General features: G+C 38.2%; 1 protein-coding gene across 1 annotated transcript in view; it reads left to right on the forward strand.

Moving 5' to 3' along the window:
- rabgap1l (RAB GTPase activating protein 1-like) overlaps positions 1 to 14,285 on the forward strand; it is a 146,802-nt gene that overhangs the window by 98,032 nt on the left and 34,485 nt on the right. Inside the window, exons 17-18 of the mRNA XM_088349383.1 lie at positions 1,198 to 1,341; positions 7,318 to 7,359. Of these exons, the coding sequence (XP_088205509.1) occupies positions 1,198 to 1,341; positions 7,318 to 7,359 (186 nt within the window). The remainder of the gene's footprint in view (positions 1 to 1,197; positions 1,342 to 7,317; positions 7,360 to 14,285) is intronic.

A 14,285-nucleotide genomic window follows, 5' to 3' on the forward strand; every position in this document is an offset into this window, starting at 1 on the left:
CGTTTTTTGATCTTTAATGATTATTATTTATTCTTTGCCCTTTGTAACTTTTCTCTCTGTCTTGATTGAGACGTGTTTTCAACAAATGTCAAAAGTCTTATTTAGGTTTTGTTACCAGACTTGAGACATCCATAGAACAGTTTTTTTGCGGCTGCACTACCTTGACTCTTTCTTAAACTGACTTCCAAGATCTTGTATGGTCAGACTGCTTACAAAAATAAAACCATGTAATACTTTTCATATTTTTGCCACTTTCAATAAGTGTTTTTTATGTTGAGAATTGTGGTTCATTTTATGGTCTTTGAACTGCGACCTATATGGTTCAGTTTCAAAGTAAAATCTGGCCTAAAAAATCCAACCCAGCCCGCGGGTGTAACCAGCCCGAGCCCAGCCGAGGAACTTGATTTTAGGGACTGAGCCCAAAGTAAACCCAAATTTTTTACATTTTATTTGTAAGGGGGAAGGTGATTTTGGCTGTGTCCGAAAACTGGTTTCGGGCCCGGGCCAAAGATCTTACTTCAGGTTCACTTTGCTTTATTACATGTAGTGAAATTATTAGATTTCTTGATTTTTTTAATTCAGAAACCAGAGAAAGTTTATGTAACTAGGTAACATTTTTTGCCCATCTTGGATTTCCGTCACTTTTCTATTCCAATCAAGTAGTTTCCCTGGTATGTCCCATATAAATATAAATACATTACTTAAACAGATTTTTGCAATTAACCAATGTTGGCAAGGACTTCAAAGTAAAATAAATTGGTCATTCTCTTATTGAGTTGGGGATTCCATTCCAAATGTTGCAGCCACTAACCAAAAATACTTATTGTGAAAATGTGGTAGACTAAAAGGGAACTCACAATTACATTTGGATGTGGTTCTCTTAATTGAGTTGCTTTTCAATGTGAACGCATATTCAGAAAATAAAAACAACATGTCTTTATTCATTTTTCAATTTTTATCTTGAAATTAATATTAAGAAAACAACTTGTTTTGCATTTTGGTTTGTTAGTTTGGAAAAGGAAAAATGAAACCTACATTGTGTTCATCAGTTGTGGATTTTCACGGTTCACAAGCTGGCCTGGTCCATTTCCTGCATGACTAGTAATGAATCCAAAGTGTTTACACTGATTGCTTACCCATCACTTTGTTTTCCTTTTAACAAAAAACCCCGCTCATCCCCTCCTCCTTCTTTTCTAGGAACAGATAACCGACCTATGGTCCCATTTCCAAGTACTCAACCTGGAGGCACACATGTATGCCTCCCAGTGGTTCCTCACTCTCTTCACTGCCAAGTTCCCCCTCTGCATGGTATTCCACATCACAGATTTGCTGCTTTGTGAGGTATCGTACAAGTATATTATAATAAAATTCTTGTGAACATATTGAAGGCAAAATAGGGAAAGAAGAAGAATTCCCTTATCTTCACTAGCATTTAGTATGGAGACGAGTCAACAGGGACCAAAAAAAAAGAGTGAGACAGAAGGAGTAGATCTTACACAGCAGGTATCACAAGGGCTTAAGGAGAAGGCACAGCTAGATGACCATCAGCACCAATCAATATTGCATGCATCCCGGCCAATGATGCGATTGGTCCAATCAATAAAGATGTGCCTGTTGGGCTTTGCACTTGATAACATCGTAAAGAGAAAGCTATTAGTCATTTCGGGTCTGAAAGCTGATATTTAAAAAGATTGTGTCTGAAAAAGCTGAAAAATATGTATTATACTTAATTTGAAAGCAAACATTGTTAGTAATGGTTTGCTACCTCACTCTGCACCTTCATTTGTATTCTCTACAGCCCTTTACAACACTATAACCCAATCATATGCACTCGGTTAAGTAGATGAGAGCATCAAAACAAACCCTTCCCGAGGGAACTTTAGTATCCCATCTCAAGATGAAAATTATTCATGGTGTCATCACTAGGGATCAAATTACGCTTTGGCTCAAATCACATCCTTATCCCTTTTATTTAGGGTCGTGTCTCAAATGATATTCTGTAATTACATTTGGAATCCCACTAGCGCTGTGAACGAGTCTTCATTCTACATTAGGTATAACTTTTTTTACAGTATTCTTTGTTTAAGCATTTATTTGTTTAATAAAACAATAATCTGTTGGATGTACACTGTTGATCAAAAGTTTGGGGTCACTTAGAATTAGCTTTATTTTTGAAGGAAAAATGTTATTTCCAATGAAGATAACATTCATCTAATCAGAAATACACCTCATACATCACAAATGTTGTAAAGGACTATTTTAGCTGCAAAGGTCTGGTTTTTAATACAATATATGTAGCTGATAAATGGCTCATTTCATGAGAACATCTGGCTCAAAGACAAAATTAAGACCACGCAAATTTTCCCCATGTCCTTTTATTTGTAGCGTCAGCAGCGTGAGCGAAGCCTATTGTATCGCATTCAAGGCCAAAACAACGCCGACATTCATGATGGAACGGTTCAGTATAGACAGTATAGTGTTTTTAACTTCAGTTTACAGTCAAGATGTTACACCAACGGGCCCTGTTTTGGCTGTACATCGCTAAAGGATCCTTTATCTGGAAATTAATTAAATAATCCTTGTTCACTCTTACGACACTTTATGATGAAAACACAAAGAAAGAACTGTTAACACCCCAAAATTTAAGCAAAGTACCCCGAGCAAATTTGATTGGGTGAGCAATAGGGATGTGCGGAGCTATGCACAGAGCTTAAGCAATCATTTCTGTCTCTCGCCCAGTGGTGTCTGCGCCGAAAGTAAATGCTTTGGTAACTTGGTTTGCAGGGTTTTTTGACATTTGACAAAAATAAAGGTCAAGATGAGCTTTAACACTGTAAATTTTAAGTGGTATATTTATATGGAACACAGAGTCTGGGATTATTATTATTTCATAGATTTTGTCAAATCATCAAAAGTCACATTGTGTCATGTCAAGTCAAATCACATTTATTTTTATAGCCTTTAATCACAAAATTAAGTGAAAAAAAAACAGCTGAAGAATAAGCTTTTGTCTGCTGAGTGGGTTTATCGGTTTTGTTGAATTTTGTCTTAAAATATATGGTGTGGCTCTCTTAAATATATATAATATATATATACATATTCACATAATAGATTGATATATATACATAATAGATTGATATATATATACATAATAGATTAATATATATATAATATTCCCGACCCCTGGTTTAGCTGGTAAAGCTATAAAACTGATCTTCCTTTGAACTAGTCCACATAGTATCTAGAGCATCACATTTTTGAAGGGGGGTTATCAAACTTTCTAAATGCCCCACAAAAGAGAACCTTTATGTGAAACTCAACAGTCTATTCTTGTTCTAAAAAATTAGGGCTATTCCATTGAAAAGTTTCCAAGAAACTGAAGACCTCCTACCACAGTGTGAAATACTCCCTTCAGAGAACCCCATAAACAGGATTCAACCAGGGTAGAAAGAGAGGTTGGAGGCCCCCCTGCACAACCAGGCAAACGGATAAGTAAATTAAAGCCTAAAGATGCCCTCAGGTTCTTAACTTGCAGTTTGGTTAAATAGTACCTGCAAATAACCAGTGTCAACATGTCCAGTTAAGAGGCAACTCAGAGATGCTGGCCTTAAGCAAAATGGCATAGCAAAAGCCACATATGAAATTGACCTACGAAAGGAAGAGATGAATATAGGTAAAAGAACATAAACATAAGAAAACTCATTTGCTAAATAAAAGTGTGACTTTTTCATGGAAAACAGAAATTTTTCTGGGTGACCCCTGACTCTTGAACGTTAATGTACATCAAAGAGAAAAAGGTCAAGTGCATTATATTTGTGTTGTTCCTGCACAGTAAGATGGATGAATAGTTCATTAGTGCAAATTTATTTTGATTCTTAATGTTTTGCCCCTTTGGGCATTTTTCATTTCCTTAAACAGATTTTAACTGTTTTTAAATATGTCAAAGATTGGACTTTTTGCACTCTTCACCAACATTATTGCTTTAAAAGAAAAACAGTTTGTTTTGTTTTTATTTTTGGATATTTCTCAACCGTTCAAATGCTCAATGCTTCAATTACATATACGGGGTTAAGTCCCAACCCTCAGTATTTCATTCCTTCCTCCCGTCCAGCCTTTCCTGTCAGCCCCCAGCTGAACAATAAGGAGCTTCCCAAGTTTTTCTCAGTCATTGAAGCGCATGATAAGAATCTGTCGGTTAAACCTCCAATCTCATCTCCCGCTAGTTTGACATCTGTTCTCCTCATGTATCATTTTCTCTCCTCTATTGCCAATTGTGCATTCACTTTTCTCTTATTAAACACCTTCTATGGAAAAAAGAAATAATTGGGCTGAAAGTCAAATGGTTCAAGGATGGCTCAATACCACAGGGTTGTTTTTTTTTTTCGATTTTTCTGAACCAGGGTTCCCACAGATCCTTGAAAAGTCTTAAAAGGCATTGGATTCATTCTAAAAATAAGGGTTTAATTGGCATTAAAATTTCTCAAATCCAATTTTCAGACGTCTTAAAAATGTGAACACATTAAGATTTATATTTGTGGTCGGTGCTTCAGCGGCACAGTTCTGAGGTCATGGGATAAAATCCAGCTACCAGCCTTCCTGTGCGGAGTTTGCATGTTCTCCCCATGTTTGCGTGGGTTTCCTCCGGCCACTCCGGTTCCCTCCGACATTCCATTGACATGCATATCAGGTTAATTGGTCGGTCCAAAATTTCCCTAGGTGTGAATGGTCGAGTGGGTTGTCTGCCCCTGTGTGCCCTGTCACTGGCTGGCAACCCGTTTAGGGTGTCCCCTGCCCACTGCTTGATGACAACTGGGATGGGCTCCAGGACCCCCGTGACCCTACTGAGGATAATGGATGGATGGATGAATTAAAAAGATTTATTAACATTTATCAATTGTCTTTTGCGGCAACATCGCATGGTTTCATTTGGGCCTTTTAGAGCAAACGCATGTTCAAAGTCAACCCACAATTTACATAGCAACTTTGGATAGAGAAGTTTAATCTGGACCACCCCTGAAAAGTGTACATTTACTTAGAAGTGGCTGTCCGACAAACATTTTTCCCAATGGCTAAATGCTGTGCCAGGTAATGTCTACAAGGAAGGATGCAAGAAGTATTTGTGTTTTTTTGTTTTGTTTGTTTTAATTGGGTTTTTTTTTAGTCTACTCGGTCTTTAACAGTATTTAATTTACCTTGCCTTGAGCTGTAGACACCCTGTGAATGAAACTCAACTATTAAGCAGTTATTTATTGAATCCCAGTCAGACTTTTCACTGTTCACAAGCCGGCCATTACTTAGAATTACCCAAAAGTCACAATAAAATTTAAGTTAAACAAGACTGCATAAACAGACAAAGAAGAACAAGGACGGGTGGACAATAAAAAATAAAAAAGTCAGCAAGAGAGCTCAGCCTGACCACAACGCACTGACCCAGCCCTAAATTCTGAGGAGGGGGGATTGGGTTCATGATCATACCTCTTGACAGAAAGTGAAAGACTAAAACGTTTCAATGTTTGCGAGAAAGGCTTGCCTGCCTCGGAATTGTCCGTCCTATCGCCATTTAATTAACACAATTTATTTCCTTGTACAGCTCATTCCCTTCTAGTTTGTCGACTGCTGGCGCAATCGCTTTGGTGGATAAATAGGTAATCATAGTTTGTGAAATTGGTGATGTTTCTCAAAGCCCTCTAGCAAGCTTACAGACACGAACTCGGAATCTGATTGGGTACAACAAATGCTTTCTCTGAGACTGACTCAGCATTTTTTGGGGAAGGCCTCCGGATAGATCTCTGAGCATGGCAATAACTGATGGCTGGAATGTGGTTGGTTAAATGCTTTGATAAAGAAGCAGTGCAAATTATTCAAAGGAAACTGACAATTTGGAATTAATTTATAACTATTAATGGACAACATATGATAAACATCACATTATTATATCGTTAAGGCCACTAGTAGGTTTTACAGGCCCTCAGAGAGACAGTCTCATTAAGTGTCTGACAGGCTTTAACTCAAATGCCACATACCACATAAACCAAAACAAAGAAGTTCAGGTCATTTACCTGTACATTTTATTGCCACTTGACCAGGGGCGATATTAAGTTCAGAGCTTTGGGGGTGCTGAGCACCCAGAGTGTCTGGCTCGTTAAAAAATATATATTTTTCTCGTTTCATTTTAAGTCCATCCATCCATTTTCTGCACCGTTTATCCTCAGTAGCGTCGCGGGGGTGCTGGAGCCCACTCCAGCTATCTTTAGGCAGTGGGCAGGTGACACCCTGAACCGGTTGCCAGCCAATTGCAGGGCACACAGAGACAGACAACTCGCTCGCTCATTCACACCTAGGGACAATTTGGACCGGCCAATCCACCTGACATGTATGTTTTTGGTATGTGGGAGGAAACCAGAGTGCCCGGAGGAAACCCACACAAGCACGGGGAGAACATGCAAATTCCGTACAGGTAGGCTGGATTTGATCCCATGACCTCATAACTGTGCTGCGAACGTGCTAACAACTCAGCCGTCGTGCCGCCCGTGATATAACATGTGAAATTTAAATATGATAACATTTTGATTAAAACATTTTTGATAAAGGCTTTTTATATTAAAAGTTTGTTTTTAACAATTGAATGCTAGGAATCAAATGGACTGAACCTTTTGAAGGCAGTGGAGTATTTCTTTTTTTTTTTTTTACTTTTTATGTTTCAGATAGCAGTTTTCATTATGTTTAAGCCTATTCTGTCCTTTATTAAGATCAAGAGAGTTTTAAAAATGGTATAATTTCAGCGGGGGGGTGCTTGGGTTGAATTTAGAGGTGCTTGAGCACCCCCAAAAACAGGCTGGTCTTGCCCTTGGCTATTTGCCCTCAGATCTTCCCTGTTACAATCCTGTTGTGTAAACTCAACCCTGTTTTCAGTGTATCCACCTTCAATGTCCAATGAAATCTCCTTTCATTGTCACACTCTCTTCCTTTTGTTCTTGACTTAGTGTGGTAGCGCCATCTTGGGGCTTTTGTAAAGGCAGAACAGCCGCCCTTCTCCCCTCCCTCACTATTTCTTATTTTTAGTGCTGTGTGGATATTTTTAGCCGTGTGTTGCCATGTGAACTCATCACAGAGACTTACGAGAGGTGGATGTTTCCCGCCTAGCTGCCTGCTCCATCCCTCTTTGTTTTTCTGTCGTAATCACTTGTAAGATTTGGGTGTCAAGCATTCTTGAACTATATTTTATGTGTGACAGTAAATACATTTGTAAAGGTTTTTTAGTTCATATTCTAATTACAGCTGAAATATGTTGATTGATTTCAACGTGTTGTGTTCCAGGGTCTCAACATCATCTTCAATGTTGCCTTGGCTCTGCTCAAGGTTAGTAACTGGTTTGATTGGTTGGCACACTATCCATTTTAAAGGGATATTGTGTATTATTTAGCGCAGGGGTCTCCAACCTTTTTCACGCTGAGAGCTACTTTTTGTCACGTATTAGCGTAAAGGGCACACAGTTTGATAGGAATTTCTAAAATAGCAACTTAGCAACTTGGGTGGCTAAATAGCTAAAGAAGGTAGCTTGATAGTTTGCCAGAAAAGTGAACAGGTAAAAAACTAAAACGGAGCTCTATCGCAAGCTAAAAGAGTAAAAAGCCATCTTAATAGCCAGATAGAAAGCTAAAAGAAAATCTAGATAGCTTTCTAGAAATGTCAAAATTAAGCTCGACATCAAGCAGAAAATGTAAAATGTTAGCTAGATAGCATGCAACAAAGTTTTGCTTGCTCAACAGCTAAAAATGTAGGATGACGACTAACTAAAAAGCTAATAAGAAGGTACCCAGATAGCTAGCTAAAATAAATGCACATTAACTTTATAAAACCCACAAATTGGAATTTATGTAATTGTATTCTCTCTCAAATTAATCATTAAAAAGATGAATAAATATTTTTTTCGATAGACAAATATATTCTTCTTCTATTCTTTTAATTAATGGCTTTGAAGCAGTATCAATACTTGAATAAATATTTTGTCCAGAAAGCCCTTAAACTGGAATTAGTTTATTTGAATTTAAAAAAAACAGCATTTATTAGAATTGTGGTCGGTAATTAGTTTTTTTCGGAGGCCAGATGAGAAACAGAAACTGTTGTGGAGGGCCGGACTAAAACACTGACCTCGATTCTGCATAATATTAGTGGTGTTTTTTTATTTATTTATAAAAAGCAGAATTTATTTTACAATAGGATTGGTAAGAGTATACCGCAAATTTAACAAAGTAATGGCAAAGGGAAATGGCCTTACAAAAAATACAATTTATTCAGTCATATTTCCCCAAAATATGGTAGACAAAACGTTAAACCATTTTTAACTTATATTGGTGACCTTATTCAGTCACATTGTTGTATATTGAATAATTAAGACATGGATTGCCTGGTAGCCCTATCCAATTTCATCAAGAGTATTTCAAAAAGACATATTTCAATTTTTAAGCATTTTTTTTCATTCCATTCATGCAATAAATACAAATTACAACAAGTGGAGACATATTCGATATAAGAGCAGCAACTGTATGCATTTATGTACGTTTAATATTTTGTGAGTAGGTAAGTGTTTTTCCTGCATTATATAGCTTAATAAATTCAATTAATAATTGCTATTTTTCTTTTATTATGTATAGAAAATTGTACACAGCTTTTTCATTGTTAGGGACGCAGAGGAGAAGAGTGGCATCAAATAAAAACGTTTTTTTTAATTAGTTAACCATTTTATACATTTTATCATTATATTTTTAACATTCGGCAGGCCGGATTCAGAAGCCTGGAAAGGCCGCATGTGGCCCATGGGGTTTAGTTTGCCCACCCCTGGGTTATAATAAGAAGCTGAAACACATTGACTATTGATGAAAGTGCATTCTTTCAAATATTCATAGGTGAAGAAATTTGTATTCATTTTACACTACTAGATGGAGCTGACGTGATTATTTGCCATTTTGCTTGTACTGACACACTCAAAAACCTTGTAAAAGGCTGAGCAAAGTTATGAGACGATAAATGGTGCTTCCGGTTGCCAAGAAGAGATCCGCGGGTTCGAGAGCATTCTCCATTCAGGCCCCGGAGCTGTGGAATGCTCTGCCGCCTAAATTTTGATCTGCAACCTCCGTGGAACTGTTTAAATCTAGGCTTAAAACACACTTCTATTCTATGGCATATGAATACCCTATATTTAATGTTGACAATATCTGTGTATTATTTGTTATTGCAACATCCATTGCAGCCTAGTCATCCTGGAAGGGGAACTACCTCATATGCGGTCCGTACTCAAGGTTTCTTCATTTTCCTCATGTTGAGGTTTTTGAGTTTTCCCTTTGCTTATGTACGTTTTAGATCAAGGGATGGTGAAATAATAGTCTGTGGTTTGCAATACTCCATGAAGCCCTTTGAGACTCCATCACAAATAAACATGACTTGACTTGACTAAGAGTCTCCTCCGTACTTCTTGAAAATGAAAAAAAATGTGTAAAAATGAGAAAAAGGTGAGAGAGAAAAAGGTTCATCATCAGTCAAGGAACAAGGTGATATACGGAAGGGATGTTTTGTTCAATCGAAGAGTGTAGTTAGGGTCCCCATATAAGTTTCATTTTGGTATTTTGTCACCACCTGATGTCCATCTGTAGTGCCTGCAATTGTGGTGTAGGACATAGACTAGACGTATCCAACCTTTTTTGGGCAGAGAGATACTTTTTATCCATTAGCGCAAAAGGCACTCCGTTTTATACGCATTTTGAGTCAAGTCAGGTTTATTTTTACAACACTTAATCACAAGGAGTCTCAAAGGGCTGCACAGATCAGCATGAGGAAAATGAAGAAACCTTGAGAAGGGACCACACGTGAGGTAATTCCCCCTTCCAGGATAATTTAGTAGTAGTTTTTTAAGAGGAGATTTACTCATTATTTTTGGCAGTTGAAATCCATAGCCATAGCCTACAACCAAGATGCTAACACGAGTGGCTAGAGAGGGAAACTGACCTAAACAAAGAAAACAATTGGACTCTGTGACATTACCGCCTGTGGAAAGTGAGTGACACTGAAGGATAAAGAGAAAGCAGCTAGCAATAACAATAACTGCTACCCATAGCCTGCATTCAAGTGGCTAACAAGAGTGGCTAGAGAAGGAAACCGTGACAACAAGTGTAAGATGCCTGAATGTAAGATAACCTGGTGACACTAAGCTCTGGAAAATGAGTGGCACTGAATCAAAGATGGAGCAGCTAACAATGTTAACGTTACTAACAGCAAACATTTTATGATAAAACCACAATGATCCAGCACCGTTGAGCTATTTTCCCACCAGATCCTTGGGCACTGCAGCTGTCGTTAGAGGGCACCACATTGGAGACACCTGATACAAACGTATGTTTCTCCTCAGGGTTATTATTTTCAGTAAGGGTCGCCAACCTGTTTTAGGCTGAGAGCTACTTCTTTAGTACGAAGAGCTACCAATTTGATATGCATTTATGTAATAGCTTTACTTCTATTACTAGATTGGTAGGGTCATTTTTAAAAGAGTTGATGCAAAGTAATAATTTAAGTAAGACTGATCATTTTAATGACAGCATTGATAATATGACAACTTTTGTACAGTGATGCATGTTTGTGCTGATATGCTGAGCGCAGATGAAATATGCATGACAGTAAACCCAACAACCCATAGCTGAGAAAGAAAGCAAGGATTCTCTCAACCGCTTAGTTGTCTGAGTGGTGTGGAAATGCTGGTTTTTATGATATAGGATCTCCTTGAGGTTGCTTCTATTGATTTATTTTGAACTGTCATTAGGTTATATGTGTGGTTCATTGCAGCCAGTCATCAATTATTATTCTTGGCATATTGCAGAACCAATAAAAGCACAGGAAGAATGAGACATTCTGGTCATAACGGTGAGGCAACTGCAGTAGGCTTTGATTCCAACATCTCTTTAAGACAGGCATGCTACAGCCCAAGATCAAAATATGTAGCCCGCCAGTAATGTTGACTGCAGTATAAAGCAAATGTTTACAAAAATCACCTTTTTACCAGATGATGGCAGGAGCACTTAGGCCACCTTGCCCTTGGCTTTCTGTGAGAATTTTAGCCCGCACTATTTCCAACATGATGAAAAAAAAAAGGAAGGTTGACTGTTAGGGCCACCGCTTCCTGGACAAGTGTAATATTTTTTCACCGAAATCCGAAACAACTGTGTCCGACTAATTTGCCAAGAGAATGGATGTTTTCAAAGAATATAATATCAAGACGGAACATGCGGACTACAAAAAGCTAACTGTAAATGAATGCTATGAAAAGGTCAAGCGCCTGGAAGCTGCTTTAACGGCACAGCGGCGCCTTTTCACAAGACTCTGCCAGTCAAATGAAAACGCTATAAGGGTGAGCTACGAAGTCACAACGTTGATGGACAACCACTGCAAACATTTCACGGAGGGTGAATTTTTTTTCAAAGACTGGTCAAAGAATGCTACGCTGAATAATCGGCCCTCACACATTTTCAGTTTACTAAGACTAGCCCGCTTTCTCAAACCCCTGCTTTGATAGATTAATTTGAAATCATAGTTGCTCAGGCCTCATGTAAGAACCAATCACAGCTCTGTTTTGGAAAACAAGTGAACCGTGTAAAACGAGTAGCAAAATGTTTTCCCAGGATAAATAAAGTCAGTCAAATATTGCTCCCTCACTCATAAACACAATATTATTCAAGATGCCATATTTTCAGATACAAATGGGACTTACACAAATTTGTGGTCAGGGATAAAATGCAATTAATTACATACTTATCCAAAGCTGCATTACAGTTTGTTTGTTGTTGGTCGTGGTGCTCAAAATGATGCCTTATTCTGAAATTACTGCTCAGTTATGAAAAAAATATTTGTCAACCAAGTCTTGAGACGCTAATTATTGCATTGCTAAACACAAAGTGAGTAATATAACAAAACAAACCTGTTTGAGAGAAAAAAGCCAAACTTAGGCAAAAGGCTTTTTTCTTCTGTACTCCCCTGGCCATGATGAAAAAACAACCCCGAAAAACTCATAACATTTAAACGCATTAAAAACAAGAAAATGGATACCAAACGGATCAATTAATAGATATTTTACAAATATTGAAATCATTAAAATTTACACAATTTAAATTAAAAAATTAAAAAGAATTAGAAACATGGTGACCATGTTGACTTTACATGAATATTGTGAAATCACTTCCATTGATTGGCAGAATATAAACTATTGACATTGAGCGTTTCTGAAAAGTATTGGTGTTGAGTAGCATAGGTCTTTTCAACAAGCGGGTCGGTACCTAAACGTGGATCGCCGACCTGTTTTCAGTGGGTCGTGTGTCTTTGCCTTGGTAAATAAATGCTAAGAAAAAATTCATAACTGAAGGACAATGATAAGTTTATTCTGTTTTTAATATTAAACAGATTCAATGGAGATTTCATAAAATATCAGTATTTTGTTTTTACTATTACATTGTTGTCAAACAATGTTGCTGTTCTTTGAATTTCACACCTTTAGGGATGATCTTTTTTTGTAACCTAAATCCCTAATGCCCCCAATAAGCAGGTAGATGCCTTGCATGGCTGACTCCCAATTGGTGTGCGAGTGTGTGTGTGTGAATGTGTAAGTGTGAACGCTATATAAATGCAGACCATTTACCATTTAGACCATTTAACATTTCAGGACGTGATGGAAGTCGCTTCTGAAAGAATTCTGAAAGATCCTCTCCTGGTCTTCCATGCAAGTTTAAAATCCATTTCTACTTAATTTAGGGGCCAAATCAAAGTTAACAGTGAATTGTATTTCTTAAAGTAGATGGCGATATTTTCCTGTAAATGCGAGTTAACGCTTGTAGAAAAAGACCTGTAATTTTTTTACACATGTTTAAATGCAGTTACAGTGAAGAAAACATGACATATGGATGTTGTTATCTTAAAAACAAAGGAGGACGAAAACCTTAGGGTGTTCTCCACAGTAGGGTGCTGGCCCCTGAGTCTGTCAAAACTGCATTTAGAAACAAACGCCACTCTAAAGGATAAACCTTTGGAGTACTTGAGAGAACAACCTTAAGATCTGAGGACTTCAAGAAGTGCTTTGCCTCTTCCTGCTGGAAGCAACTTTTTTTTTTACTTGATCTGGTTCACGGTCTTATAATTAGGGTGGGATTGTGGGTCCTGAATTCAGACCAGTTGAGAACCATTGATCACTCTTTATATATTTAAAATATATATGGAGAGTGATGTGTATGCAATCCAATAAGCTTTTGTAATAAACATCCATTGCTTACATGTTTCTGCTCCTACCAATATTTAATGTAATTATGAGAAAATCAGTATACATTCATGCTAGTGTAGCATGATTCGCAACAACTGAGGATGTGAGGTGGATTGAATAGGATTCCACCAGCACGCTCCTATTGGCCAGCCATGACGACATTGTATCCGTGCCTCCCTCCCCTCGTGTACCCTTCCCCCGCCACCTCCATCTGGGTCCAGCGCCCTCCTGTTCCTGCTTTACCGTCATCACTCCTCACTCCCAGAATGTAAGGCTTCAGCTATCCGGACAAGGAGGAATGAAGCTTTTATTCTTTTTTTTTTTTTTAAAGATCATTCTGTTTCGAACCCAACAGAACTGCTTTTGTGGAGCTTTTGTCACTCCTGCTGCTTTTCTGCTTTGACTCACAACCTCTGCCTCCACCTCTTGAGATATTCATTTTTGCAGCACGTAAGCTCTCCGACATCCGAACGGATGTGAATAGAGATGATATGCTAGCTCTTAGATGTTAGCATCACAAAGACCGGTACTGGTCTGGGAACATTGGGTGTTTTCTTTTTCTTTTCCCTCGCCTCGCCCCAGGTGCTGACCGAAACCATCGCTGGGGATGACACCATTCTATTCACTAAGCTGGCAACTACTGATCATCAGCTAATGAAAATCTTGTTGACGAACCTGGTGTCCATTTAGCTTTATGTGCATCAGCTCAACTTCTTGAGTTTAATTTAATTATACTTCAGTTTTAACAAGTGCCACCGCCACAGAATCTCAGGGTGTTGGAAAAAGGCTATGTGCTTGTCCGTTACCGATTTTTGTTGGAGGTGCAACCCACGTGTGGAACGGCTTTGTTGCTTAGCAACGAAACACCAAATTGTGGTTTGTTAGTGCAGTTTGGAGGGAGAAGACAGCGTTATGCAATGAACGGCATCGCTTCCTTAATTTTGGACCAACAGTGCCGGAACTTGGGCAGTTCCGAGCTCCAACATTGATGGGA

The sequence above is a fragment of the Urocampus carinirostris genome, chromosome 12 (assembly GCF_059441175.1).
Source record: "Urocampus carinirostris isolate Australia breed hairy pipefish chromosome 12, RoL_Ucar_1.0, whole genome shotgun sequence".
Taxonomy (NCBI): Eukaryota; Metazoa; Chordata; class Actinopteri; order Syngnathiformes; family Syngnathidae; genus Urocampus; species Urocampus carinirostris.